Source organism: Mauremys reevesii, linkage group 2 (genome assembly GCF_016161935.1).
Source record: "Mauremys reevesii isolate NIE-2019 linkage group 2, ASM1616193v1, whole genome shotgun sequence".
NCBI lineage: Eukaryota > Metazoa > Chordata > Testudines > Geoemydidae > Mauremys > Mauremys reevesii.
The window spans coordinates 283,018,786-283,045,402 of NC_052624.1; the positions used below are offsets into that span (position 1 = coordinate 283,018,786).

At 45.4% G+C, this 26,617-nt stretch overlaps 2 protein-coding genes across 10 annotated transcripts in view; one reads left to right on the forward strand and one right to left on the reverse strand.

The window, feature by feature from the left end:
* Positions 1 to 2,934, reverse strand: part of TOP1MT (DNA topoisomerase I mitochondrial) — a 53,533-nt gene extending 50,599 nt beyond the window's left edge. For 2 of the 3 annotated variants that reach the window (XM_039522385.1, XM_039522383.1), the window contains exon 1: positions 1,454 to 1,575. The gene's annotated coding sequence lies outside the window, so the exon portion shown is untranslated. Of the gene's footprint in view, positions 1 to 1,453; positions 1,576 to 2,806 lie in introns of those variants that run through there. The other variant, XM_039522384.1, reaches the window with a different exon arrangement.
* Positions 1,741 to 26,617, forward strand: part of RHPN1 (rhophilin Rho GTPase binding protein 1) — a 65,297-nt gene continuing 40,420 nt past the window's right edge. For 2 of the 7 annotated variants that reach the window (XM_039522390.1, XM_039522393.1), the window contains exons 1-2: positions 8,021 to 8,333; positions 24,638 to 24,756. In XM_039522390.1, the coding sequence (XP_039378324.1) occupies positions 8,235 to 8,333; positions 24,638 to 24,756 (218 nt within the window). In that variant the 5' untranslated portion in view covers positions 8,021 to 8,234. Of the gene's footprint in view, positions 1,788 to 8,020; positions 8,334 to 22,565; positions 22,713 to 24,637; positions 24,757 to 26,617 lie in introns of those variants that run through there. The other 5 variants (XM_039522395.1, XM_039522394.1, XM_039522391.1 and 2 more) reach the window with 5 other exon arrangements.

A 26,617-nucleotide genomic window follows, 5' to 3' on the forward strand; every position in this document is an offset into this window, starting at 1 on the left:
GGCATGAGATTGACCAGGATGTTCAGATGCACACACACTTCAGAGCTTGTGTGAGTGCCTGTTTCTCTATTGTGCGTATCCTCCACTAATACATAGCCTTACTTCAACAAGCAATTTTGCATCTACACAGGCTAATGTATTATCGTAATACATGTATCTCATGCAATGTGTTGTATTTTCCTAATAAAACAAGTTATTTTTTATATATTTGAATGACACAAAAGTAGGGTGAAAATCAGAAAAAAATTAATAATACTTTTTGTAAAACTCAGGATTTTTAGTTATTTATTTATTTTTGGGGGGGTAAAAATCAGTTTAAACCGAAAACGAAGAGGCTTACACATACCCTACCTTCAGCTCACAGCTCTTAGTGATGTCTGAGAACCCCCAGCGTCAGTGCTTCTATATCCTGGGAAAATTCCCAAAATCTGGGAATTTTTGAGGAAAATGTTTGAATGAAAATTCCCAATTTCCCAAGTTGAAACATTTTACTCACAAATTCCCAGGTTTGGGGAAATTTCCCAGGATATAGAAACACTGTAAAAAACTTTATCTGGGCATTTTTCACCAGCTTTGGGAAATTTTTAGCTCTAGCTTGGGAAAAGCTGGCATCACGCTATAGATGCACTGCCCAGCGTTCATTGAAAACTAGGCCTTCAGGCCCACATCCTCAAAGGTATTTATTCCCTTCTGTAACTCCCATTGAAATCAAGGGGTAAATAATTCTGAGGCTCCTCGCCTTAGAGTCTAAAATAAAGTACTAAAAAATGGAGGTAACTAAAATGATAGGCAATTTTGAAAGTGTGCTCAAATTCACAAAAGAAATCTGTGCAGAGCTGGGAATAAAAACTAAATTCCCTCCCTTCCCTCCAGTTCTGCCCCTTAACAAAATCACCTTTCCTGCCTAAGCAGGAATGTAGCAGGTTGTGGGGAGGGGCACAGTGGGCATTCAAGACTGATTATGCTTTTCTTGCATTACTAACCCCGGGTGCAGAATTAGCAGCACGTTCATTACAGCATTTTACCAATTACTGGACAACCAAGAAGTGAGTGAAAACCAAACAGGGGCAGACAAATAAAACAAAGCACAGTGAGAAAACAGATCCCTCTAGAGGGAGAGAGAGAGTTTGACAAACTCCATCTGCCCATGAAAGCCCTAAGAACTTTAGGCAGAACAGGACTGGAAAAAAATCAAGTCCATACTGGATGCAAATAATGCAGCCAAAGTGGGACTGGAATGACACTGGGTCACTTCCTTTCTCTGAAGGAAGTTAGCCCCTTTCCTACAGAAACTTGGCTCCTTCATCTAGAGAAACAAGTGGGAGGGAAAATGAGGGGCTTGCAAACTTTTGGAGGAAATAAGACAATTCTTTCTGTTAAAAGCCTCATGCTTTACAAGCCCTTTTGCTATATAATCTTAAATGCTACTGGATATTTGCGGATGGAAGCTCACCTGTTTGGGGTAGCACCCGGCTAAGTAACATTTGTTAAGAAGAGATTCCCTCATGAATAGCTTCCTTGCTTTCCTCTCTAGGGGAAGTGCCCCCTTGGAGGAGCCTGATTTAAAGACCCCACTCACCCCTGATTGGAAGAGACTCAGCCCAAAGAGCATTCTGGGAAATGTAGTCTTAAAATCAAAGTTAAACCAGTGGGAAGAGGCTGGCTAAGCCTTGGGAGGAATTCTGGGAAAATTCACCTATATGAAAGGGGCCTCAGTTTACCTATATTAGCTTTACCAGTCCTGGGCTTACTAGTGGATGGAGTAACTTATCATGGGGTGTGGACATGTAAGTGCAGTATTTGGTCAGTGTTACTACATCTGTTTCTTGAACTGTGGTTTTGATTTTTATCAATTTTGTAATAAGAGAGGTTTGTATTTCTCCATGAGGTTGGCGGTAAGGTGGCTTCTTTATGACTAGATAGCCAAGAAATAAATCAGGTCTTAGGAATTTTCCAATGCTATAGGTATTGCCGTTGGGGGCTTCACAAGTTTTTCTCAGAAGCTTGGCTCCAACCTTAGTTAGTTCATTTGCTTCTAAACACACACACACTGAGCCTGGGGTGGGAGGGCAGCCTGCTTCTCCTTCCCTCATTTATAAGGGTTCTGTTTTTAACGTGCATGACTTAGTGAAAAGCCGGCCTAGAGAGTTCTCTTGTGCAAAATTCTGCAGGCCCCTGGTATCTTTTGCCCAAAGCTGTAAAACAAGCCATTCTCCACAAACTCTTCTAATCTTTCTTAGTTCCCAGTCCTGCTTTTGTTTGTCTGTACTCGTCCCACTTCCTTCCCAGTGCCTTTTCAATAAACGGGTAAGGAGTATACTGGTAGCACATTCTACCCATATTTTGCAGCATGCCTCTACTGTACCTTCCAGCAAGTGAGTTAAAAGCTTTCTATGCACATACTTAACCAGGAGTTATTACTTCATAAACACTGCTTCTGAGTGTCCTTCCAGGTTTCATGCTGCTCCAGGAGGTGGGAGGTGGCCTGTTGCACACATTCAGTAGAAGGGAGGTGGCCCCCAGAAAGAAGTGAGCATTCGCCCTGGAAAGAATGCAAGCTCGTATCTTTTTTTAGGGAAAGCAACACCAGACAACTATCTGCTGTAAAAACGTGGCGAGATCTCCAAGGGGGCAAACAGGCTCTGTGCTGCACTGCTCCTTGCAAGCGTCTAGTGCTTTGCAAACGTTTGCATAGGCAACCCTCTCTACCTCAGACGTCGCTTCTAGGAACAGTTAATCAATAGAGGCTGTGCAATTGCTGTCAGAGGATGGGAATGTACTTTGAGCCCCTCGATCCTCCCTTTACCTGGCAAGCCTGAGAGGGTGAAGTAGCAGTTTCCTCCCCCTGGCTTGATGCAGATGGTGTGGCTCTCTGTTTTCCTGGATCACCATCCACGCTTGTAACTAGCTGTAATTAGACACAACAAACTAGCCCAGCCGCTGCTAATCAGATGGCACCAGCAGGAGGTCCGCTAAATAACCTGAGCTACTAGAAAACCTGGAGCAAAAATCCTGGAGTGACCTCAGCTGGCATGTTCCATGCTTAAGGTGACTTCCAATGAAGTAATGACAGAACAAGGAGCAATGGTCTCAAGTTGCAGTGGGGGAGGTCTAGGTTGGATATTAGGAAACACTATTTCATTAGGAGGGTGGTGAAGCACTGGAATGGGTTACCTAGGGAGGTGGTGGAATCTCCTGCCTTAGTGGTTTTTAAGGTCAGGCTTGACAAAGCCCTGGCTGGGATGATTTAGTTGGTGTTGGTCTTGCTTTGAGCAAGGGGTTGGACTAGATGACCTCCTGAGGTCTCTCCCAACCCTGATATTCTATGATTCTATTAAGTTAACAGCAAGTCTGATGGGAAGCAAAATTGGGCCCCCAGCTTGTAACTAGCGGGACTGGGACAGTATGTTCCTAGATTTCTTCCTTCAAGGTGAAGCACAATTGTCAGCTCTTGAACATTAAGAAATAGGGGTGGTTTCTCCTGGACAACTTCCCTGGAGGAACTGTTTGATCCTGGTTGCAGCAGGCTTGCAAAATCTCACCCACAGCCTGAGCGACTGTTCTTGCTGGGTGAGTATAATAATCACTGAATCCACTCCCCCCCCCCGCCCCCAAAGAACAGCAGTCACCAGGGTAAAGGGCAAGCAAGGAGTCTTCCTGGGTCTTGGCTAGTAAACTTTCAGGTTTATTCTGCAAGTCAGACTTATAGCAAGAAGCTGTAAAAAATAGTGTTCAGGGGCATCCCATACACTTGTTTTGTTCATCCACCTCCAGCTGCGTTTGCCTGGGCTCCCATCTAGATTAACCTAATCCTGTCGTCCGCCTGGTGACCCCATTGCTGAAGATCTTCAAGGCTAGTCAGGACACTCATGTATTATTAGGAATGACTTGGGGATAATGAATCAAATGAGACTAGATGAGCCACAAAAGATCCCTCCTAACCCAAACTGGATTTAGCCAGTGTAAGTCTCATCATAACATAACTCTACAGGCACTAGTCTGCCCGGGCTGCTGAAGGAATAGCAAGCAGCAGTGCTCTACTAATGACTAATATCTAGCTCCTTTCATAGATCTCAAACCACTTTACAAAGGCGATCAGTACCGGGCAAAAGAGCACTCGATATTCCTAGCTAGGGTGAGACCATCTCCGGGTAGCACACTGGCTGTTCACTGGTCCACTAGCCAGAACACCAAAGTTGGTTAATGAACCCAGATCTCTCAGTGCAGTTCAGAGAGCGTATGATGCACTAGTGGATGAAATAAAGCAAACGAGGGTGGAGCGTGCCCAGCAGTATCAGTATTTGACTTAAGTGCTCTGGTTTGTAATGTTGGTGACAGTCTGAGTAGCATTAATCAAAATCAGTCTTAATAGAGTTTCCTACTCAGTATAAAGTGAACCAGGAGCAGCAGGAGTCTGTCTGCATTAAAGCACCCAGAATAGCTGGAGTTTCATGCAGGTATAGACAGGAAATTTAGGAATCCTTGTTCCTAGATGTACTCTGCCACAGCTATAGATACTGCAGAACATAGTGATACATAAATCCTGCACTTGCTCCTTAGACCCCTTCAGTAGATAGGCAGAAAGAGAACTGCCACCTTCCCAAATACTTAAAGCAACTTTATTCTTTCAGTCCAATGGCTCCATTTGGATAGTCTCGCTGAGAGAGGACAGTGCAGGGTTTTCTTTGTAACACGCTATATCAACTCTGCCTGAAACAAACAGTCAGCAGCAGCCCCAGAACAACAGCAGGCTCCTGGAAATGTAAAAGATCTAGGGAGAGCTGGGACTGGACATGTGATGCAAATAACAAATTAGGCATAAGCTTGCAGCTCAGGATGGGTTATTAAACGTGTGCCCCAGGAAGCTGTGGGATTTCTGGACTACCACAGCAAAGAGCTAGGAACCAGCAGTGCTCTAGCTCTGAATGGATCTATGTGATCCAAGGAAAGTTGCTTTTCAGCCCTTTGTACCACACCCAACCCTGTCCTAAAACTAGGTTTTAAAAAAACACCAGACCAAATAGCAACTCAGCTACTACAGCTCAGTCAAGATATTGATTAAATGTTAACGCAGGACAGCTCTGCCTCTACCCTGTATTATGATTGGATATCCCTCTCCACCTTTCTCCTAAATTCCCTGCTGCTGCTGAGCCTATTTGTGACTGTTAGGAGACCAAATAAGATGCACCCTTTTAAAATGGGTTATGGTGACAGTGTGCTCAGTACTGTATGCCATATGATGTATGATCTTGGCCCTAAATGACCTACAACAGAAAAAGATGGCAAGAGGATGTACTGGAAAAGCAGAGGTGGGCATAAGTTAGTGTATAGGCTTTTATTAACTTAATAGTACAAAAGTTTCATATTTAATATAATAATTTGACCCTCATTATTAAATAAGTGTCTAATTGGGCACCGTTCAAGCTGCATGAGCAGTACTTCTATATCCTGGGAAATTTCCCAAAATCTGGGAATTTTTGAGTAAAATGTTTGAATGAAAATTCTCAATTTCCTAAATTGAAACATTTTACTCACAAATTCCCAGGTTTGGGGAAATTTCCCAGGATATAGAAGCACCATAAAAAACTTTATCTGGGAATTTTTCACCAGCTTTGGGAAATTTTTAGTGCTAGGTTGCGAAAAGTTGGCATCACAATATAGAAGCACTGTGAATGAGGCAGGGCCCCCATGGAAATATTATGTGATCATGTAATTAAAGGCTTAGGTGCTACTGCAGTACAAATCTAGAGTTCATAATGAAGACTCAAGAGCCTGTTATGTTAGGTGCATTACTTTACACACATAAGAAGGCATTCCCTGGTCCCAAATATGCTAAGACTGTGAACATGAGTCTACAGGTGATTACAATAAATTTTGGGAAAGAGATGAGGACAAGGTAACAATGATACTAAATAGGATTGTTTCATAAGCAGCAGTCTCAGTACTCTCACTGCCTGACAGATTCAGAGACAAGATGGGTGAGGTAATACCTTTTATTGCTGGAGCACCAAAGCGTAGTTGCTTCCTATACTGACAGAAGCGGTTTTTCTATTGATGTAGGATGGTGATACATTTCCTTCAGTGGCAATAGCTACATTGATGAAGGAATTTTTCCATCAACGTAGCTACGTCTAGTTGGTGAGGGGTGGGGGTGGGGGGTGTAGGAGGTTACATTAGCTTAACTTCAGCATTCAGGAGGGAGAATTGTTCACACCCATGGGTGATGTAGCAAGGCCCATTTAACTTTTAAATATAGATCACTGCCCAAACTGTATGTATTAGAATACAGAGGGGGAAGTAGTTAGTGTTGCGCATGCAGCCTTAAGAATGGAAAGACTCTTGAGTGCTTTCTACACAATTTCTATTCTCTCTACTGTAGCTTTTGATAGAGTTGCCTAGCACTTGCTTGTTTGAAAGAGAAACTGCTCTAAAAAGCCAGGGACTTTATGACATAACAGGCCAACAAAGGAGCAGCACAAGAGGGACAGGTTTTGCTCCTACTTCGGTCCAAGGTGAACTGGATTTCTTGACTGAGGACATGAAACAGCACTTGGGTGCAGCTGCACCGCTGCAGAGCTTTAAGAAAGATGCTCTAAAGCAGGGGTGGCCAGCCTGTGGCTCCGGAGCCACGTGCGGCTCTTCAGAAGTTAATATCCGGCTCCTTGTATAGGCACTGACTCCGGGGCTGGAGCTACAGGTGCCAACTTTCCAATATGCCCGGGGGGTGCTCACTGCTCAACCTCTGGTTCTGCCACAGGCCCTGCCCCCCACTCCACCCCTTACCACCCCCTTCCCTGAGCCTGCCGTGCCCTCACTCCTTCGCCATCCCCTCCAGAGCCTCCTGCACACCACAAAACAGCTGATGGGGAGGTGTGTGGGGGGAGGGGGAGAGGGAGGCACTGGGTGGGAGGCACTGTGGGAGGGGAAGCTGATGGAGGGGCTACGGTTGTATTAATGTGGCTCTTTGGCAATGTACATTGGTAAATGCCGACTCCTTCTGAGGCTCAGGTTGGCCACCCCTGCTCTAAACAGAGGGGAGAGAGCTCTCCCATTGGAGTAATGAATGGGCCTCCCCAAGAGGCAGTGGTTATGCTGGCAGGAGGAGCTCTCTTGCTGACATAGCACGCTCTACACCCACACTTAGGTTGACATAACTACTTCGCTTAAGGGTGTGGATTCACACCCCTGAGCAACACAGTTGTAGGGAAGTAATTCTGCAGACCCTGCCCTTGGGCAAATGCACCACAAATGGCAGTGACAGTGGGGTGGAGGTAGTGTAGACTCCCACTGGGACAGGGCTGAGGTCAGGGGCGGCTCTAGTGATTTCACCGCCCCAAGCATGGCGGCATGCCGCGGGGGGGCACTTTGCCAGTCGCCGGTCCCGTGGCTCCGGTGGACCTCCCGCAGATGTGCCTGCGGAGGGTCCGCTGGTCCCACGGCTCCAGTGGACTGCCGCAGACGTGCCTGCGGATGCTCCACCCTAGCCACGGGACCAGTGGAACCTCTGCAGGCACGCCTGCGGGGGGTCCACCGAAGCCGCCTGCCGCCCTACCGGCAACCAGCAGAGCGCCCCCCGTGGCATGCCGCCCCAAGCACGTGCTTGACGTGCTGGGGCCTGGAGCCGCCCCTGGCTGAGGTGAGGGTTCAGCTCAGACGGCTGCAGGGAAGGGGCAGGGCAGTGCCCCAGAGACAAGGGATTTACATGCAGTTTGCATTGCTAGTGCCTCCCCACAACAGCAACGGACCAGATGTTGGCGGGGTGGGGAAAGAGAGAGAGGGGGCAGGGGGCTGCTCCAGATGGGACGGGGGGAGACAGGGTTGCAGCGGCCCAGCTGTGACACAAGGCGGGGGGACGGTTCAAAAGCCGCGTGCAGTCCTCCCAGCGCGCGCCTGCCAGACAAGGCCGTGCCCGGGCGGCCCCGCCCCCTGACGTCCTCGGCGTTCTAATTCCCACCGTTGCCAGGGGCGACAGGGTCTCCTCTCCCCGGGCACCGTTTAGGCAGCGAGAGGGGAGGGGACGCCACTGGCCCCACCCCCTCAGTCCTTTCTGCCATTGGACACAGGCGCTTTCACTCGCAGCAACCCGCCATCCTATTGGCCGGAGCGGCCCCTGTCTCCCGCCCCTCCCTGGGGCCAGCGGTTAGCCGCCGTTGTGGAAGCCAGAGCGCCGCGGCTGCTGTCCTGGCTGAGGGGAGCGGGGCCGCCTCCAGAGCCGCCAGAGGCCCCCCGCCACCATGGTCCCCGCGGAGGGGAGCCCGGGCGGCCGAGAGGACGCGGCGGGAGACGGCGGCTTCCTCCTGCTGCGGGCCCCGGAGAGCGGCAGCGTCCGGAAGGTGAGTGAGGGGCGCGGGGCGAGGACCCGCGGAGAGCGGCCCCCGGGGCGGCTAGTGGGCCCCTCTCCCCGCCCCCCGCGGTGCCCGCCTCCCCCGTGCCAGGGCAGTGCCCCCCCCCCGCGGTGCCCGCCTCCCCCGTGCCAGGGCAGTGGGGACGCCCTCTTCCCCGTGCCAGGGCGGTGCCCGCCTCCCCGGGCCAGGGCAGTGGGGGGGGGTAGCGCCCCTTCTCCTCCCCCGTGCCAGGGCAGTGGGGGGGGGTAGCGCCCCTTCTCCTCCCCCGTGCCAGGGCAGTGGGGGGGTAGCGCCCCTCTTCCCCCCCCCCGCGGTGCCAGCCTCCCCCGTGCCAGGACAGTGGGGGGGGTAGCGCCCCTTCTCCTCCCCCGTGCCAGGGCAGTGGGGGGGTAGCGCCCCTCTCCCCCCGCGGTGCCCGCCTCCCCCGTGCCAGGGCAGTGGGGGGGGGTAGCGCCTCTCTTCCCCCCCGCGGTGCCAGCCTCCCCCGTGCCAGGGCAGTGGGGGGGGTACGCCCCTCTTTCCCCCCCCCGCGGTGCCAGCCTCCCCCGTGCCAGGGCAGTGGGGGTACGCCCCCCTCCCCCCCCCCCCCGGTGCCCGCCTCCCCCGTGCCAGGACAGTGGGCGGGGTAGCGCCCCTTCTCCTCCTCCTCCCCCCCGTGGTGCCAGCCTCCCCCGTGCCAGGGCAGTGGGGGGGGTAGCGCCCCTTCTCCTCCTCCTCCTCCCCCCCGCGGTGCCAGCCTCCCCCGTGCCAGGGCAGGGGGGGGAAGCGCCCTTCTCCCTTCCTCTCCCCCCTGCGGTGCCAGCCTCCCCCGTGCCAGGGCAGTGGGGGGGCTAACGCCGCCTCCCCCGTGCCAGGGCAGTGGGGAGGGGGTAGCGCCCCTTCCCCTCCGGTGCCAACCTCCCCCGTGCCAGGGCAGTGTGGGGGGCAACGCCCTTCTCCCTTCCCCTCCCACCCGGTGTCAGCCTCCCCCGTGCCAGGGCAGTGGGCGGGGGGCTAGCTCTCTTCTCCCATGACGGGGTCCCCCTGGTGCCTGAACCCCTCCCTTGTGCCAGGGCAATGCAGGGGGTGGGGGCTAGCCAGTGCATGTTGGTACTGGGTGATGGCTGCTTGTACATTTCAGCTTGATTTTCTTTCCTGCAGGAAAGTTACTGTTCTCATCCCACTAATGTATTCTGTGTGTTCTGCCTCTCACTATTAACTGTTACTGCAATGTAAGCAGCATGGCATTGCATAGTGTTCTTGCTTATGTAGCTAAGGTTTCGTAGTAGGTGGGCATATGTGGTAGTTACGGTAGTTTTACCGTATATGTTTGTTTATTTACCTGTTTGGTTTGTATGAATTTATCTGCTAGCTCTGACTGCTAATTAAACTAGTGATGCAGCCAAAATTAATAACAGGAGGGAGGGAAAACTTCAAGGGGTGTTCTTAGAACTTTAAAATGTTGGCATTGTTTGTATGAGGGTTTTTAATGTAGGTAGTGTGCTGGCAAATTGCTGCTGTGCTATTACATTCAAAGTATTTTACGAACACTAGTTGTAAAACCACCGTAAGGTCGGTAAATAATGGCTTTCGAAACTGTGTGAAGTGTGCCAATTTCTGTGTGTTCTGAAAGTTTGTTTGCTAATTTGGTGTAAATTGTCATTGTAATCTGATGTACCGGTATATCTACAGCTGTTCCTCAACTAAATCTTCCATTTAGTTCAGTAGATATTTTGCCTTAGTAAGGGCTGTAGGTTTAAATCCACAGCCTCTTCTAGGTAAAGATCAATAAAGAATCTTCAGTGAAGTACTAATTTTTAACCTTTCTGATGTAGTTTAAAGGGACACAGTCAACTTAAGTCACATTTGTCTCAGAATTTTCCTGTGGTATTTATAACTACAGGTGCTACCTATAACAAAGGATTAGTAAGGGGTGTGTGTGTGTGTGTGTTGTAGCTTACTTTATTTGTTTCATGGTTTCTCTTCTGCAAGGGAGTCTGTTTACTGTGTGCGTGGGGTCCTCTGACAGCAACAGGCAGGAGAGAAACATCTGAAGTAAGAAAACATGGTTGTAAAACCACAAAAACTGACCTGAGAACTCAGGAACACTTGTAATGACTTGACACTTTTTTTTTTAAATATAAAGTTAACGGTGTCTCTTTAAAGAAGAATCAGTAACTAATGCATTCATTGCTCAGAAAGAGAACTTTGTCGATGTGGTTGCTATGGCTTTACTGTTATGTGAAGAATCACAGATACTACAGTAACGGTTATCTTCTGTACAGGCTAACATTCTGTCACTGAGGCTCTGATGCATCTGTTTCCTACTTGTGCACAGAACTGGTCTACTGCCCTGACTTTTGTGACATGCAAATTGCTCCATGTTTGCACCACCATGTCTCATTTTAGTGATTTCCCTCCCTCAATCCCCTCCTTCCCCTCTTCCCCCCAACAATCAGAATAAGTTTTTACAGGTTGGAGCATTTGGACTTGATTTTTTTTTATTTATCCTTTATCTTTCGTTCAGTGCATCAGTCAACATTGAGAATCTTTTTAGAGAGTTTTAACAAATAAACAGACTCATTATTTAAAAAATTGTGTGATACAGCTATTATCAATAGCTTTTTTTTTAATGGCATATTGTTTTAAAGCATACCTTGTAATGCAGCCTCTCTCAGAAAAATGAGACTCGCTTATAGTGTGATGCTGTCTGAGTTTGAGGTCCTATTGCTATATTGAACACCTAACAGAACTTCCTGCAGGACAGTAGCTTTTTCCATGTAAAAGGACAAAATATCAATCTGTATGATCTCCCTGTTAGTTCTGCTATGCTACTGCAACATGCATTAGCAGCAAAGAATCAGACTAACACGGCTACCTCTCTGATACTGCAACATGCATTGCTTCTCAAACATTGGTAGTTCCTTAAGTGGATTTTCTTGGGCTAAAAATATTAGAGATTTTTTTTTAAATCTATTCTTATGCTTCAGGCTCTTACAATTTGTTCTTTATTCAACTGGTGGCACAAAAGTAGGGTAATCAGTTTCACGTCTCTAGTCAGTTTCACTTTCCAGTTCTCCTATACTGGCCCAGTTCTAGAACGTGTGGGTTGCAAATGTAGTTGAGGAACATAAATCTCAACCACCCCTACCAGCTTTCTTTGAAAGGTGACTAGACAATGACATTTTTATAATATCTAAACTTTTGGTCCTAAAGTATCTAACAGTTTCTGTCTTAGAAATAAAATAACTGGTAATATTAAGGGCCTGATACTTCAAACATTTGCTCACTGGAAGTAATGCTTATTCTAGTGTGTAGTCCCATTTACTTCAGTTGGATTTCTTGCCATAGGCCCTAATTCAAAAGCATCCCTATCCAGGATAGTATTTTAAGCAGTACTGGAAGGCCCACCTGCCCAGATGCTATGGTGATGAGCACAGTATAAGAGGCTATGTACAGTAAAAGCAGCAAAGTGTCCTGTGGCACCTTATAGACTAACAGACGTTTTGGAGCATGAGCTTTCGTGGGTGAATACCCACTTCATCGGATGCATCCAACGAAGTGGGTATTCACCCACGAAAGCTCATGCTCCAAAACGTCTGTTAGTCTATAAGGTGCCACAAGACACTTTGCTGCTTTTACAGATCCAGACTAACATGGCTACCCCTCTGATATGTACAGTAATACATATCTGTTCTGTATATGTTTTTTTATACTGCATTCATCACCCTGTGTGTATTTGCATTATAAGAACCTAAACTAGGCCTTGGACTATGTCCTGAACTCTACATGGGATCCACATGAATAGATCCAGAGGCAGGATTGGGGTCCTAGACTTAAAATGTTTCATGTAATTATGGCAATGTCTTCCTTTTGTGCTGCAGCAGGTAGCCAGGCTAGCATTTCTAATGGTGACCCTCTGTAGGTCTATAGCAGGGGTGGGCAACCTTTCAGCAGTGCTGTGCCGAGTCTTCATTTATTCACTCTAATTTAAGGTTTCGTGTGCCAGTAATACATTTTAATGTTTTTAGAAGGTCTCTTTCTATAAGTCTATAATATATAATTAAACTATTGTTGTACGTAAAGTAAATAAGGTTTATAAAATGTTTAAGAAGCTTCATTTAAAATTAAATTAAAGTGCAGAGCCCCCTGGACCAGTGGCCAGAACCTGGGCAGTGGGAGTGCCACTGAAAATCAGCTTGCGTGCTGCCTTCGGCACCTGTGCCAGAGGTTGCCTACCCTTGGTCTATAGAATATGGAATTTTTTTCTAAAAAAGCCCCACTATACTGAAATTTGGCCCATAGAGTTATAGCATATGAGTAATGTAGCTATTTGCATTTTTTTAAATAAAAGTCTCAAACCTGTTGTAAGCTACACAAGTAAACATAAAACAGCGAGATGTTCCTATTTTTACCAGGGGTGAATTTGGCAAACCCCAGTGGCACTTATCTTTTAGCTATTGTATCTCCAAATGGTTTTATAGAGAGAGACTGAAATACTGTAACTTATCAGTGATGCACTCTAATTGCTTTTGGTATTTTGGGAGCGAAATAAAACTAAGGCGGATAAAAACCTGACACAGCTTTAGCTTTTTAGAATATGTACCTAGTGTTTTCTATGGTTACTATTCATGGGTTGAATTTGTTTTAGCTTTTACTATCTCTAATTTACCATATAGTGGCTGAATCCTGCCATCTTAATTCAGCAGTACTCTCTCATCAGAATCACTGAGAACTCTTCCTGAGTAAAAACTATAGAATTGGGTTTTCAGAATGTTTGTTTGTTCTGCATTTCAAACTCTCTCATACCCTTTTTCTCCTGTACAAAATGTGCATTGTTTCCCTATTGTAGCAAACTTGCAGATTTATGTGCACAGTATTTGTAAGTTCAATTACCCTGTGGTTGTAACTCACTGTTTGTGAGGTGCTAAATTGGCAGCCTTGCAGATTCAAGTCTTTGTGGTTAGCATAAAACAAGACCTGCAGTAGAATAAATTGTCCATGTGCTCCCCCACCAAGGTTCCTCAACCTTTTCTGGACATATGGCCCTTGAGGATAGGATAATTCAGACTCCATGGAACGTTCAGTCTTATCTCTGCTGCAACTGCCAGTAAGATTTTTTTGGGCACGTGTGTGCGAGATGTGAACACCAGAAAATGAGCTAGTTAGTACAAGTTCACCTCAGTTCGTTCATACATTGTAAGGCACCAAACGATCATCAGTCACAATTGCCCCAGGCTGCATTCAAATCTAAACTTAGAAGTGAAATACTTAATGATCCCTTATTATTGATGATTTGCATTACTATAATGCCTAAGAACCATAGTCGTGGACCAGGACCCTATTGTGGTAGGTGCTGTACAGACACAAAACAAAAAGACAGTCCCTGCCCTAAAGAGCTTACGGTCTGCGGCTATGTCTACCTACCACTTATGTCTGTATAACTTATGTTGCTCAGTGAACATGGAATTTCTGTGGCGTTTTAGAGACAGTTCGCTATGTCAGTGTGGGCAGCCACAAACCATGACATACGTTGTTGATGACTGCAAAATGACTCAACTTCCTGGAGGTCTTTGTGCCTTGAACATCGTTGATAAGAATGCTGTTGGCTTGGCTTGACTGGATTGCATACACCAAATAAATAAATAATAGATGCAAACTTGCAATTTATGACCTCAAGTAAGGAACAAGTCTCGGGAATAGCTAATTCTGTTTTCATGCGGCTAGATACCTAATTGGTAGAGGGGAAGGAGTTGGGAGAAGAGCTCCAGAAAATGACCAAATATTCAAAAACATCAGCTGCTCCCTGATATGTGAAGATGCCCATCTGGGTGTATTAAAGATTGCTTCTGAAGGGTGAAAGTTTTAAACCTTTACTGGAGTGTATGTCTGGCTTCCCCCTCAATATCTACATGAATCTTCACACTTCTCAACGTGCAACCTGTTCTCCATTCTGCATCATTTCATAGGGTTGTCTACAGTGGCACTTTACAGTGCTACAACTTTCTCACTCGGGGTGTGAAAAAACACCCCCCGAGCGCTGCACGTTTCAGTGCTGTAAAGTGACAGTGCACCAGTGCTGGGAGCTATTCCCCTCGGGGAGGTGAGGTTTTTTTATATAGCGCTGGGAGAGCTGTCCCAGTGCTCTGCCACGACTAGACAAGCCACGTTAAAGCGCTGCTTCGGCAGCACTTTAATGTTGCTAGTGAAGACGTGCCCTTAGTATGACTCAGTCATGGAGTTAAACTGACATTAGTCACAGGCAGAGGGTCACATGAGTAGAATTTTCATTGATATAATCCTCTATCTGTAACTTCTTTGAGTTGTACTAACATTGGCTCCCTTACACTTTAACTGTTAGGTGGGAGTTTAGACTCCTTCGGGCCTGCTAATTAGCATCACCTCTGAATGTTGTGCTCCAGCTGGAGCCATGGTTAGTCAGCACCAGTCTCCGAGGTGTGCTTTCTGATATCACACCTATCAACGTTGTCTAAGAAGCATCCATAACCATTAAGTTGCAAAGTATGGTGTTTGATAACTGTGTCAAAACAAAGCCTTGATAAGGGCTTGTCTGCGTGAGGAAAGTTACCAGCATGCTTTGGCTTCAAACAATTAGATTTTTATCAGTAAATGTTGATTTCATGCCCCCACCCCCTTCCCAAACAGACCGAAAAATATATCCATCAATAATAATAGAAATTTACAGATAGGCAAAGTAAGAAAAATGCTGCTTGAGAACTTTAGTTTGATTTAAGGATATTTATTTTGCATATTTTGATGTGATGACAATTTATGCTTTGATGGTTACAAAGCTTTAACTTTTTGAATCTCAACATCTACTGTCATTAAGTTGTCTGATTCCCTCCCCCCCATAAGTTCCCAAACTGTGAACATTTTAATTGATAAAAATAAAAATGGTTAAAAGTAAACATTGATATTATCCTTCAAAATTGTTTAAAAAAATTTGATTTTTGCCAAGCTTACTTGTTAGTATATCTCCCTATGTAGGTGCTCCTGTAACAGAATAAGTGTCCACATGAGGATTTATACAAGTATAACTACAGCAGTATAATTATACTTGTAAACTTCCCCATGTAGACACACATCTTAAGTCAGCAGGAATTACCAGATGACATGTAAGGGGCCTCGTCTATCTTTTGTCCCCTCCATTTTGCATGAGACCAACCTCACTCTTTCACAACACTGAAACAGCTCTAGCACATTTCTGCAGAACACTTTGTTTTCCTTTTGTGTTGGACACTGAATGTAATGTTTGGCAGGCTCTTTGGGCCTAGAACAGACTTGCTAGAATAATACTGGCTCTAATCCTGGTTTGTCAGAGGCAATAAACTTCAGTGCTGGACACAACTTGTGTAACTTAATGACCCATACCTTATTCATTCCCATAGCGTTCTTAACATGCTGTACTCTACATGCATACAATCTGTGCTGCGTTTTGACTGTTCTGTGCATGCAACAAAGATTATGGACACCTGTTGACTGAGGAGATGCTGTATGTTTCCTTACCTGGTTTAAAGTCCACTGCAAAGGATGGCTAAGAAATCTTGAGTTAAACCTTGAATTTCACTCAGAATGTGATTTGCGCAACTGTAGCGACTGCACACGGAAATGCCTTTAATATCCAGTAAAGGCCTGAGAGGTTACCACTAACTTCATTTAATTACAGTTATGTTTCAGGATTGGGTTTAAGGTTATGCAGGAAATAATCAAGCAAGGAAATTCCTATTTGAGTTTAAAAGCCATCACATGTGCCCCCTCTTGACTGGCTTTGAAAGAAATGTCCTCACTGAAAACTGTAGTGTAGTTTTTGTTTATACTACATTTTTAAATTTCCAGGGACTTTGTTCATTTGAGTGCAGACTGTCCGAGGAGATCCACACTGTGGGAGAGATTTTTTCCGAAAGTGCCTGACTGAGTTAGGTGCCTAACTCCCATTTAGCTTTCAATGAGAATTAAGTACCTACCCTCACTTAGGTGAGATTTTCAAAAGCACCTATGCTCTCAAACTTCTGTTCATTCTTGTGGTGGTCTCTCACTTTAAATCTGAAGAACCTTCATTTTAGATTATTTGCTTGTTTTCTCATAGATAAAAATGTCTTGAGGTAAAATGCTGGCTGAATTTTCTCCTTTCCTTCAGTTTAAAATTAGTTGCATTTTAAAATGGCAAGGACAGCTAGAGACTAGAATCTAGATCTTAGGGCTTCACCTGCAGGGCACAACCAGCGCTGCAACTCCTGGCTGCAGCGCTGGCTGTACACCTGGCCAGGTTGGGGTGTTGATCCAGCGCTGCTCATCAAGTGTGGACACACACCAGCGCTTTTATTGGCCTCCGGGAATAAGGAGATATCCCAGAATGCTTTTAACTAAAATTACTCCCTTTGTTTTGTTATGCAGCCTGTCTTTGTTTTGTTAATCAGCTCCTGTTTGCTGTGATCAATCTGTGAACAATCAAATGAGATCCTCCTCCCTGTTGTGAACAGCTCTGTGGAGCTCCTCCGTTGCCGCTGCTGCTATCTAAAAAACAAACATAGCTCCTGTTTGCTGTGATCATCTGTACCTGGCTGTAAACAATCAAATGAGAGGCAGGCAGGGACACAGCGGGGAGTCGCAGGCTGTTTGCAATTAAGAGTTAAGACTAAGGGTCAGAAAATGTTCTGATTTTTCAAGTCAGGAAGCTAAACACACAGTGTTGGCTCCAAAAATCCCCTCTCTCTTTCCCCCCGCTCCCTGTCACACTAGACCCCACTCCACCCCCCTCTTTTGAAAAGCACGTTGTGGCCACTTGAATGCTGGGATAGCTGCCCATAATGCATCACTCCCAACAGCGCTGGAAATGCTGCAAATGTGGCCACACACCAGCGCTGGTAGCTGTGAGTGTGGCCACACACCAGCGCTGCTCCTACACAGCTGGATGACCAGCGCTGCAAACTACCAGCGCTGCAAACTGTAAGTGTAGCCAAGCCCTTAGTTACTACCTACTGTAGCTGTTGCATAGTGCTCATTCTAACAACGGTTCAGTAATGATACTTCTTGATAGTAAAGCCTTTTGAAGATTAGAAGTGCTAAGTATCTCGCAGGGCGGTGGGAGGGTTACTCAGTTTTACTGTGGGTGGAGGAAGATGAGGCAGAGAGATCAAATGAATTTCCTAAAAGCAGTAAGTCTCAAGATCCTGACTTGCATTCCTATGCTTAAGCCACCCCTCCCATAACCCTGTGCTACATGATCCAGTTTAATACCCGTCTTTCCAGTACAATTTTACTGCATTTTCTGACTGGCTCAGGAGCATGGGTGGGAATTGAAAACTATCTCCTGAAACTTGATTGTTTAAATGGTGAGATGTAATATTCAACTAAAAAGGCAGTAAACATGAGCACTTGTTCAAATGCTTGCTTTTATAAACTCATGACTCTGTGAGCAGCACAGTGCATATTTCTTATTGGAAACTACATAGTATTGTGGGCAAATCCAAAGAGTGCAACTTCCCAGGCTGCTGCATAATGAAAATATTAAGTTTAATGCTGCCTTGCCTCATCTCACGTCTGTGATTAGGATGTTCCTGGAGGCATACAGGAAGGCCAGAATTTCCCAAAGTGACTGGGGTTTTTGGGTGCTTAATTGGAAACACTTTAAAGGTGTTGGATATTAAGAGTGTGGGTGCTCAGCATGTTTTGAGAATCTGGCTCCTTTAAGATGTCCCAAGTTGGGCACTGAAAAATGGATAAACCCAAATCACTAGTCATTTTTGAAAAATTTGGCCTGAGGGATTATCAAAACCTATATCTTCAAGTCAGTGGCACTGCTATGGGTACCCGCATGGCCCCTCAGTATGCCAACATCTTTATGGCTGACTTAGAACAACGCTTCCTTAGCTCTCGTTCCCTAACGCCCCTACTCTACTTGCGCTACATTGATGACATCTTCATCTGGACTCATGGAAAAGAAGCCCTCGAGGAATTCCACCGTGATTTTAACAATTTCCATCCCACCATCAACCTCAGCCTAGACCAATCCGCACAAGTGGTCCATTTTCTAGACACTACTGTGCTAATAAGCGATGGTCACATAAATACCACCCTATACCGGAAACCCACTGACCGCTATACTTACTTACATGCCTCCAGCTTCCATCCCGGACACACCACACGATCCATTGTCTACAGCCAAGCTCTAAGATACAACCGTATTTGCTCCAATCCCTCAGACAGAGATAAACACCTACAAGATCTCTATCAAGCATTCTTAAAACTACAATACCCACCTGCTGAAGTGGAAAAAAAAGATTGACAGAGCCAGAAGAGTACCCAGAAGCCACCTACTACAGAACAGGCCTAAAAAAGAAAATAACAGAACACCACTAGCCATCACCTACAGCCCCCAACTAAAACCTCTCCAGCGTATCATCAAAGATCTACAACCTATCCTTAAAGATGATCCCTCACTCTCACAGATCTTGGGAGACAGGCCAGTCCTCGCTTACAGACAGCCTCCCAACCTGAAGCAAATACTCACCAGCAACCGCACACCATACAACATAAACACTAACCCAGGAACTTATCCTTGCAACAAAGCCCGATACCAGCTCTGTCCACATATCCATTCAAGTGACACCATAATAGGACCTAATCACATCAGACACGCCATCAGGGGCTCGTACACCTGCACATCTACCAACGTGATATGCCATCATGTGCTAGCAATGTCCCTCTGCCATGTACATTGGCCAAACCGGACAGTCTCTACGCAAAAGAATAAATGGACACACATCTGACATCAGGAATCATAACATTCAAAAACCAGTGGGAGAACACTTCAACCTCTCTAGCCACTCAGTGACAGACTTGAAAGTGGCAATTTTGCAACAACAAAACTTCAAAAACAGACTCCAAAGAATCCTGTGGCACCTTATAGACTAACAGACGTTTTGCAGCATGAGCTTTCGTGGGTGAATGCCCACTTCGTCGGATGCATTCACCCACGAAAGCTCATGCTGCAAAACGTCTGTTAGTCTATAAGGTGCCACAGGATTCTTTGCTGCTTTTATAGAACCAGACTAACACGGCTACCTCTCTGATACTAGACTCCAAAGAGAAACTGCTGAACTCGAATTAATATGCAAATTAGATACAATTAACTCTGGCCTAAACAGAGACTGGGAATGGTTGGGTCATTACACTAATTGAATCTATTTCCCTATGTTAAGTTCTCGTCACACCTTCTATGGGCCATCTTAATTATCACTTCAAAAAGTTTTTTTCCTCCTGCTGATAGCTCATCTCAATTGATTAGACTTTTCCTGTTATGCATACTTCCACCTTTTCATGTTCTCTGTCTGTGGGTATGGCTACACTGGCGAGTTTCAGCGCTGGAAAGCCTCCACCAGCGCTGCAGTTAGTAAGTGGCCACACCTGCAGGGCACTTCCAGCGCTGCAACTCCCTGGCTGCAGCGCTGGCCGTACACCTCACTCAGCATGGGGAATAAGGATTCCAGCGCTGGTCATCAAGTGTGGCCACACTCCAGCGCTGTGATTGGCCTCCAGGGTATAAGGATGTATCCCAGAATGCTTTTATAAATTACTCTTTGTTTTGTTATGCAGCCTCTCTTTGTTTTGTTATGAACGAGCTCCGCGCGGAGCTCCGTTGCCGCTGCTGCTTATCTAAAAAACAGAGCTCCTGTTTGCTGTGATCATCTGTACCTGGCTGTAAACAATCAAATGAGAGGCAGGCAGGGAGTGAATGAAACAGCAGGGAGTCGTGTTGGCTGCAGGCTGTTTGCAATTAAGAGTTAAGACTAAGGGGTCGGAAACATGTTCTGATTTTTCAAGGCAGGAAGCTAAACACACAGTGTTGGCTCCAAAAATCCCCTCTCTCTCTCCCCCCGCTCCCTGTCACACTAGACCCCACTCCACCCCCCTCTTTTGAAAAGCACGTTGCGGCCACTTGAATGCTGGGATAGCTGCCCATAATGCATCACTCCCAACAGCGCTGCAAATGTGGCCACACACCAGCGCTGGCCCTGCACAGCTGGATGACCAGCGCCGCAAACCGTAAGTGTAGCCATACCCTGTGTGTTTCATTCTATGCATCCGAAGAAGTGAGCTGTAGCTCACGAAAGCTCATGCTAAAATAAATTTGTTAGTCTTTAAGGTGCCACAAGTACTCCTGTTCTTTTTACGGATACAGACTAACACGGCTGCTACTCTGAAACCTGTCAAAACCTAGTGTTATCTCTTCTTTGCTTGTTACCCCTGTGGAATTATCAACTTTCACTTTTTCTGATAGTTTTGCCTAAGCTGTGATACCCTAAAAGATAAAGTTGTGTAGGTAAAGGTTTTGATTTGGGTGAGGAAACATTATTAAAGTCATTACTATATTTTAGCTTCGCTTTTACTGGTTAAAAGGAGAGTTTCCTATAAATCTCTCAAATCAATAAAAAGATTTTAAATGTTGCCATTGTCCATGTGGAGACCTGCCTCTGCTACAGTGTGTGATCATGTTAAAATATGGCTGGGGAGGAAATCCTCTCAAAGAAAACATCTGTTGCTTCTCAGAGCTCTGTCTCCTTTGCCGTGTATATGTGTCAGCATCCCCCACCTGTGTTTTGTTTGCCTCACCTCTATCCCTTCAAACAGGTACATAAGGATTTGGTTAATTAAAGTTCTTGTGGTTAGGGATGGGATTTTTCATGAATGTAGCCGTATCTGATATCCATTTTAAGGGATCCCTAAGTATTACGTTCCTTCTGAAGCAATTTCTTTTAGACATTTTAGTTTCCTTGAATCTGCTGTGATGATTCTTAACAGGTTCTCTTAGAAATTGTCACTGAGACTTGCTTGTCTGTTTTTAGTGACTCTGTTTTCCTCCACTTGACTAGCACCTAGATGCTCCTTTGAGGTCCCCCAGCCTGCTCCACCTTAGCTTGGAAAAACTGGCACAATCACAGATTAGGGCTCTGTGGCTGCAGGATTCCTCATTCTTGCTAAGAATGGCAAGATGCAGCCTCTTATATTAAATTCACTTTGGTGAAGAAGCAAATTGTTTGCAAAATGGGTGTGGACCTTTTGCGAGTTCAGCATTTGCTCCTTAAAACAATCGTCCTCGGGGATATTTGTTTTCAGCATTTTACACCTGAGGTTTGTGAGGCAGCTAGTTTTTAGTCCCAGTGACCCATTTAATTTATCCAGAAAGTTCATGATCTCCCTCTCTGCCTTTCTCCAATCTTTGTAATGCGTGCACAGATTACTTTAATGCTCAGATGTGACACAAAATCAGAGTATTAGAAGCTGAGGAACAGAGGTCATGCCATCTGCTATGTTAGTCTGCAGACTGAATGCTGCTCAACAGTAACACAAATGTCCATCCATGCTTATACCAGTAACTCACTCAAATCAGTCTCTTTTTGTATGATTTATAATGTACTGGGGACTAACTGTTCTGGATATTTTGAAATTACCTGGAATCTTTTCACAAGCAACGTTTCCCACCCCCACATCAGTTTTTAAGCAAAACAAATATGATCTCATTATTTTTCCACTCCTAAATAAGTTGCACATATTTCCTGTCCATCTTTCCTTTTTATTTAAACTAGGGTAGGTTTCCAAATCCACATTATCTCTTTTGCAATCAAGAATTAGGTTTTTATTGGCCTCTACATAATAATATCATGAACCAGAGCTGAGGCCTGTACTTTCTCCTGTAGAGACTTTATTGCAGCTGTGTTGGCCACATAACAGTTAGGCTGCATTTATAAGACCACTACCTCCTCTCAGCATGAAGCACATTATCACCTATTCTATAATCGGTATATTCCCCAAGCAGTACCTCCTTTAAGCAAGGAGGAGAGACAAGACTTCACAAAATCCACTGGGGACTTCTCCATGCAAATTTAACTTTATCATCATCTAAGCACATACTCAGGTACTGTGAAAAGAACAGGAGTACTTGTGGCACCTTAAAGACTAACAAATTTATTGTAGCATGAGCTTTCGTGAGCTACAGCTCACTTCTTCGGATGCTGTAGCTCACGAAAGCTCATGCTCAAATAAATTTGTTAGTCTCAAAGGTGCCACAAGTACTCCTGTTCTTTTTGCGGATACAGACTAACACGGCTGCTACTCTGAAACCTATCAGGTACTGTGATGGGTGTTTGTAGAAAATGCATCCACAGGAAGGCATGGAACCTCACAGACTAACACAGATTTCCTACCCACCAGACCGTGCTACCTAGGGGAGTGCAAGGAGGTGATGCCCTGTCCCTATCCCCCACCAGGAGAAGACAAGTAGATCAATCTGTAACTGACTGTGAACAATCAATTGAGATAACCCACTACCTTCGGACCAGCCAAGCTGATGCCACATGATAAGCTAATGTAAGCTAGTCTCAGTGGCTAAAAAATAAACAAGTGATGCCTTTGTTTTGGGTTTTGACCTAATCAGAGCTATAGTGAGTCTTGAGAAGGCCTGAGAGGAGGAGGAGAAGGAGTTAGTCTTTTATTCTAAAGCTATGGCTCTATATGGCAGCTGGAAATAAGGCCATTCTGTTGCTCTGAAAGAACTTCACAAGAGAGATTCTGAGTGAATTCCCCCCACTCTTAGTTCTGGGGGCCAGCATGTGCCCTAGGAAGAACTGAAGTAGGACCTGTGCTGGCTGCACTGGGGTGAAATTCACCCTATATGTGTAAACTGGCGTGGGTGGTTTTGTTGGTGCAAATTATCTGACATTAACATAAGAATAGCAGACTTCCAGGTCTCCATCTTAACACAACTCCCCTGCCTTGGACTCCTCCAAAAAAGGCTCTTTATTTAGGTCCATGGCACCCCTAGGAGCACATTTCACCATTTATGTTCTATTGTGTGAGGAGCAATTCAATCTTTCTGTGTGGGTAGAGCTTTTGTGTCACTGTGGAATCTGAGATCCTCCTCCTGACAGTGTTTCTGTTGGGAGTACCCGCTAATATTTCTTTCCCTCCCTTCAAGATAATGTATATTTACTATTCCCCAAAGTGATGATTAAACTCATAACAATTCCCTGCCTATAAAGAAACTGACTCAAAGAAATTTTTGGGGGGGATGGGAGGGAGTGGAGGAGAGAATAAAAGTGATAAATGGGTTACATTTAAAAGTAATGCCCTGATTTTCAGAGTTGCTGAGCAAGCTCAAATCCTTCTGAATTCAGCAGGAGCTTGTCACCCATGGAAAATCAGGATGCTAGTGTCTGGGCTGCAATTATAGATTTACTGTGATCTGAGGCTTCCAGGGCTGGCTTCCTAAATCTTTCATGCTATGGTTATCTGATAAAGTCCTGTAAAGGAGACAACATATATTATCTCCTGAAAGATCCCATATTTTTTAAACTACCTGGATATCCACCTAGTAATCCAGGCAGTATAAGCAACAATGGTACCAGACCACTATAACACACTTTCAGAAGGCTCAGTTGTTTCCCAGAGCGCTTGAATAGCTGAATAACCTCAGTAGGTGGCTTACTGCAGTGATGGTCAGTGTGACTATTTATTGTCATTTGCTGAAAGGGCTGAGGCATTTGAAATATCGTGCTAGTGTTGATATCAAGGGAACGGAGGTCAGCAAGTGGTGTCATTCAGTATTGTAGAAGGGAATGCTAAGGGGGAGCTAGTGATAGTTGGAACCGTCTGGGTTAGATGCAGATTTCTAAGAATGGTGCAGATAAAGGGAAGAGGGGGACTGAAATATTCAGTAGGTAGCAGATAGCAAACTCTTGTGAAATTAAGGCCTTGTCTAGATTGCTACTTACCATGCTGACACTTTTTTGCTCAGGGGTGTGAAAAAACACCCGCCCTGAGCCATGCGAATTTCAGCGCTGTAAAGTGGCAGTGTAGATAGTGCCTCGGCGCTGGGAGCACGGCTCCCAGTGCTGGTAGCTATTCCCCTCGCGGAGGTGGTTTTATTACAGCCCTCCCAGCACTGGAGCCGCAGCGCATTAACGTCGGCTGTGTAGACATGTTATGAACTAAAACTATACTTCACACCATATGTGTTTATTATTAAGCCATGTCATTGTCCTTGGCACTTTAACACAAAGTGAAGAAAGATGATCGGACCTGGAAGAAAGAATAGCAGAGGCTTTTGTTTTAAAATATTATCTGTTGACTCGCTGCTTGTGGGCAGTGCAGAAGCAATGGGTCTCCAGGGTGGATTTGAAGAAGAAACAGATGAGGCTGGTGGCATAGCAGGGTGGGATAGAAAGGCTGTTCTAAGTTTGGGGAAGATGTCCTGTTTGAACAGGATATATTGTGACCATCTTTTTTTCTCTTAGCAGGGCTGTGATCCCTTTGCACAGACCCAGCGCAGCAAACTGCAGCACCGCCGCGCACGAATTAACCAACAGATCAACAAGGAGATGAGAATGCGAGCTGGGGCAGAAAACCTCTTCAAGTGAGCACTGATCCATCTCCAATGCTAAACACCTGTGTGCTGAATTGCCTCTCAGCTTAGACTGATTATGCTCCTCTCTAGCAGGAGACAATGACGTGCACTAGAAACATGTCCGTTTGTTCGCTTACAAAGACTAGTGACTTGGGGTTACTAGGCTACCTGTATTGGAGAGGGGAAGAGTATATTCTGGATATTCCGTCACTGTTTCCTATACTGGTTAATTGGGGGATAGATAAGGTGACTGAGTAAGACTCTCCCTGTTAATTATGAGTCTGTTGGTGTGGGCTTTTCCCTTACCTCCTTTTGCAGCATGTCTAGAAACCAGAAAGGAAGAACATAACCCTGTGTTGTGCTGCTGACCTGGTAATGCTTTATTGGTGGCTTCGACTTCTGGCCACTTCTCACCCTCCACTTCTGCATGGTGGGGTAATGCGCACCATGGGGAAGTGATTTCTAAGCGTACTAATATGTTGTGCATTAATTGGTCTGTGTAGACCCTGCTGCTGCTCACTAGGGAATTTGTAGTATGCACCAGCAGGGTCTACACGGACCAATTAATGCATAACACGTTAGTGTATATCAAAATCACACCCCCATAGTGCTCAGTACCTCACCATATAGACAAGCTCTAGGTTGCTCCTGGATGTTATGCCTCATCTAATTAAAAAGACTTGAAATCTTGCTGTGTTCTTTTCTGCATGACCCTGGTTCATAAAACCAAGGAGAAATGTTCCATGTCAGCAGGAATGTGCCAGGCTGTGCTGTTTATATCAAAATCCTGAATTGGAGTGATGATACCTGCCATTCATAGGGCATCCAGGAATGTGGGCAGCAAGTAGTTCCCCTCCTCCTAACATAGGCATTTCAAATCCAGCATAGGGCAGAGAGAGTGGGGGAGCCAGAAGGAATGCAAGGCAAAACACAGGCAATTTCATTACTTTGTTGGGGAGTATCAGGGGCACTGGGTCAAGTTAGGAAGCAAAACACCCCGATGTTGCTCTTTTTCAGGCCGCTGAAGTGTTTGGCTCAGCAGTTTGAGCACCTTTCCCACTGCTAACTTTCTTTGGCGAGCCTGTTTTTGAGATTAAACAGGTCCCTTCTGAGCAGGGGTTGGCCATGAAATCTCAGATTTTGAAGTTTTGGAGTTAATGGAAAACCAAAACTTGACTCATAAAATCATCTGAAATTAAAAGTAATTTAGTAAAGTATTGCTGTTTTTCCATGGCTTTAAGGATGTGACCTTGTTCTCCAGTGGTTAACACTGAAGACTTCTAGGCCTTGTCTACCAGTGCAAACCCAAAATGTAGTCAAGGAAAGCTGTGACTTGTTCTAGTTGGTGGTGCTTACCGTTGAGCAGGGTTTACAGCTATGTGGGTGGCTGGACATTAGCTGTTGGAGTTAGGACAAGTTCCCATTGTAGACACAACCATACTCCTTAAAATGATCTGTTTGGAGTGTCAGTCCTCTTTTCTAAGAAGCTGCAGTGAATGGTGTGTTTGAAATAAAATGCAGTTTTGTTGCATGGTGTAGCAGGTTTTGTTTGATGGATAAATAAACTGACTGAGACAGTTAAACAATGAAAGTCCTTTTCCTGTCTTGTTCAAATACCACTGGCTCAGCAAAGTAATTTGAAGTGATTAAGAGGTTGGCAATAAACCATATTTTTAATATCTCTGTACAAAGAATTAACTAAGCAAACATTTGATAACTCCTCAGATTGACCAGGACTCATGGTTATATAAGGTATGTTCTTAATGAGATCAAAATGCACTCTTGTGCAGAGTCTAGTATGAAAACTAGAAACTCTTTTAAGCAGTGCATTGGCCCTGTGCTGACATTCTGCACAAAGGTAAATTTCACC